Here is a 3,636-nt window from a genome sequence, read left to right as displayed (position 1 = left end):
TGGGAATGGCGTCGAAGCCACCTGGGTCACCGCCTTGGGACGCCGGTCGCCTAGAATCAGGCACTAAGGCCGAGTCCTCCCACCAGACCCTCGCTCGGGCTCCCGCCCTTCACCGCAGGAAGCTCCTCCCACAGAAGGCCGACGAACCGCCACTCCTCGGCGTCCAATGAAATACAGCCTGAGGCGGGACAAGTGAAACTAGTGGCCAATCAAACTTGCCAAGGCGGGGCTGCCGAGCCGCTGAGCCGCGGTTTTCCCAGCCTTGAGAGAGCCGGGCGCGGGCAGCGCGCGCAGGTCCGTGTTGCGCGCGCGCCCGCCGCCCGTGCTGCTTCCCCCCCGGAGCGCTCTGCCCTTGGGGTCGCGGCACCCGTCCCTCTCTGGTTTTGCTGTAGCCTAGCACACCGAGGCCCGGGAACCGGGCTGGGGCAGGGACGGGAGCCGCGGGACAGCGCCTGGAGGTGGGTGCGGATCGGGAGGCCGGGCTGGCGGGCGGACGGGCTGGGTCAACGCCTGAGTCGGGCTATCCGACTCACCCGGGGTCAAGGCGGGGCGCGCCGGGGCGCAGAGGCCAGCTCTGGGGCTGCCTGCTCCCTACCGCTGCTCCCTGCTCCCTGATCCCTCCAGACTGCCTACCACCCGGGAGGAGATACTCCTCCCCCTTTGGTGCCGGTAGCCTCCTCACCCTGTCGCCCTTTGTCGCCTTGGCACCTTCACTCTCGTTCCTTCCCTTCAGGCTGCTCTATTGACCACACCGCCTCGCCAGCACCAGATTAGACGAGCGCCTTCAGACCCCATCCATCTGGCTTTGTCGTCTGTACCATCTCACCTGTCCACATCAACTCTGTCCATTCAGTCTGCCATCCGCCTCCATTCAACATCGTCATCACAATTCAAGCCAGGCCCTCCTCCCCATCTCCTCTCAGGGGTTTCCTTCCTGGTCACCCTGAATGTCCTCTACACCTGCCTCACTCAGCCTTAGCCCCAGGCCTCGCTGTCATTGCTCCTTTGTTGTCTCTCCAGCTGTCCCCTGGTTGTCCTTAAAGCTGTCCCCTGACCTCTAGTCATCCTTTTACCTCATGAATGCCAAACCCTAGCCCAGAATTCCCATTGCCTCTGGCCAGAGACACCCTGCCAGCTCTGTTCCGGCAGTCTTTAGGATGAGGCCTAGCCTTCTGTCAGCCTGACCATCCCCTTTCTATCCAGCTGGTCTGCTCTGTTCCCACTGATGACTGTGGCCTCGTCTGTCCTGTGCTCTTCTGTCCCTCCTGCCCTCAGCCTATGGGACCCTCATCCTTTTCTTCCCCAGCAGGTGCCCTGGCAGAGTCATGGAGCTGAGCACCAAAAAGAAACTTCACGCCCTGTCCCTGGCTGAGAAAATCCAGGTGCTGGAACTCCTGGATGAGTCCAAGATGTCCCAGTCAGAGGTGGCCCGGCGCTTCCAGGTCTCCCAGCCCCAGATCTCACGTATCTGCAAGAATAAGGAGAAGCTCCTGGCAGACTGGTGTAGTGGCACAGCCAACCATGAGCGCAAGCGGAAGCGCGAATCCAAATACAGTGGAATTGATGAGGCTCTACTCTGCTGGTACCACATCGCCCGAGCCAAGGCCTGGGATGTCACAGGGCCCATGCTGCTCCACAAGGCCAAGGAGCTAGCCGATATCATGGGCCAGGATTTTGTGCCCAGCATTGGTTGGCTGGTCCGCTGGAAACGCCGCAACAATGTGGGCTTTGGGGCTCGCCAGGTCCTTGTTCCTCTGTTCCCTCCTGAACCACCTCCCCCAGGGCTTCCGTCCCAGGCCCAGCCACCACTTTCCCTTAAAGACTTCTCACCAGAAGATGTGTTTGGCTGTGCCGAAGTGCCCTTGTTGTATCGGGCAGTGCCTGGCAGAGTGTTTGCATGTGATCGCTTGCAGGTACTGCTGTGTGCCAACAGCAGAGGCACAGAAAAGCGAAGGGTATTTGTGGGTGGGCTCCAGGCTGTCCCAAGATGCTTCTTTGGAGTCAACAGTGAGGCACTACCTGCCTCTTATCACCCTGATCTAGCCATCCCCTGGTCAGAGTGGCTGGCACAGTTTGACCAGGACATGGGACAGCAGGGCCGACAGGTAGCCTTGCTGCTGGCTGCCGGAGTATTGGAGGAATGGGCCAACCTTCCTGGACTCCACCACGTGCGACTCCTGCCTCTCTCAGCCTCCAGCACCACCCCTTCCCTGCCTGGCTCTGTGGTTTTGGCCTTTAAGGCCCATTACCGTCACCGTCTGATGAGCAAACTGGCTGCCATGCGGAGCGGGAGAGAGGGCACCTCACTGGCTGAAGCGAGGGCCAGCCTCACAGTGTTAGATGCTCTGCATATGGTGGCAGCAGCTTGGGCCAAGGTGCCACCTCAGCTTATTCTGAGCAGCTTCATTCAGGAAGGGCTCACTCCAGGCAAAACACCGCCGTCTCTAGACAAAGACACAGAGATGGCTCTGGTCCCTAGTGTACTGAGTCAGGAGGAGTTTGCCCACTTTGTGGACCTGGAGGATGAGGGCCCAGGCCCTGGGATGTGCAAAGAGGAGACTGGTACTGAAGACAGTGGGAGGGAGGATGAGGGCTTTGAGTCCCTGCCCACCAAAGCTGATGCCCTCAGGGCACTGTGCACCTTGAGGAGGTGGCTTGAATGTAACAGCACCTCTCCAGAGCTCTTTGAAAAATTTTACGACTGTGAGGTGGAGGTGGAGCAGCTCTGCTGTCTGTGAGGAAGCATGGTGGCCTGCAGAATTGCCCTCTCCTGTTTCCCATGGAAACACCTCTCCAGAGGCAGACTGGCTCTTTCCTGTGGAAATAACATGTGGAGGGTGTAGAAGGGAAGGGAGCGTGGACACAGAGTCGAAGGTCAGCATAAAAGTTATTCAAGCCCAGACCCTGGAGTCTCTACAGATGGGGCCTCAAGAATGGGGATCTGGGCTGTGGAGATTCTAGGCGAGCCCTGCAGAGGGTTAGTCTAGAAAGGCCGGAAGTTAGAAAGGTGGACTTCCTAACAGGTGGTCCCAACCCTTAAATTTTGTGTCAAAACCAAGTCTGCTTCTGGAAATAAAGCTTTTAACCAGAAAGGTCAGGGTGTGGATTTTCTTTTTCTTTCTTTTTGAAATGGGGACTCATGTAGTCTGGGCTGACCTTGAACTTGTTGTGTAACTGAAGATATTTTGAATCCCACTGCTTGCCTCCCACTCCCAAGTGCCAAGATTAAAGGGATTTGTCACTGTTAGACCCCAACTCTAGGATGCTAACTCCTCAGGAGGGTCGCCCCAAGAAACCACTCACCAGTCCGGTTGATACAAAAGCAAGAGGAAGTTTATTCTCATTTGTGCAAACGGGCTCCTCAGCCAGGCGAGGGAAAGAAGCCCCGACTAGCTATTACAGGCTACTTTTAAAGGCAAAAAAACACATGTTCAGGGAGGTGGGTATAGTGGGTTGTTTGTCAAACACAGGGATTGGCTCATTTTTTTTTTTTTTTTGGTTTTTTTCGAGACAGGGTTTCTCTGGTTTTGGAGCCTGTCCTGGAACTAGCTCTTGTAGACCAGGCTGGTCTCAAACTCACAGAGATCCGCCTGCCTCTGCCTCCCCAGTGCTGGGATTAAAGGCGTGCGCCACCAC

General features: G+C 57.3%; 1 protein-coding gene across 1 annotated transcript; it reads left to right on the top strand.

The window, feature by feature from the left end:
- The first annotated feature begins 617 nt into the window (after positions 1 to 617).
- Tigd3 (tigger transposable element derived 3) lies at positions 618 to 3,000 on the top strand. Its single transcript, XM_050137519.1, has one exon. The coding sequence runs from the start codon at positions 1,326 to 1,328 to the stop codon at positions 2,736 to 2,738; it is 1,413 nt and encodes a 470-aa protein (XP_049993476.1). The 5' UTR covers positions 618 to 1,325; the 3' UTR covers positions 2,739 to 3,000.
- Positions 3,001 to 3,636: the final 636 nt, after the last annotated feature.

This window comes from Alexandromys fortis, unplaced genomic scaffold, assembly GCF_014885135.2.
Source record: "Alexandromys fortis isolate MF-2015 unplaced genomic scaffold, M_Fortis_MF-2015_v1.1 scaffold_3, whole genome shotgun sequence".
In the NCBI taxonomy this organism is placed as follows: Eukaryota; Metazoa; Chordata; class Mammalia; order Rodentia; family Cricetidae; genus Alexandromys; species Alexandromys fortis.
This window is presented reverse-complemented; position numbering and strand designations above follow the sequence as displayed.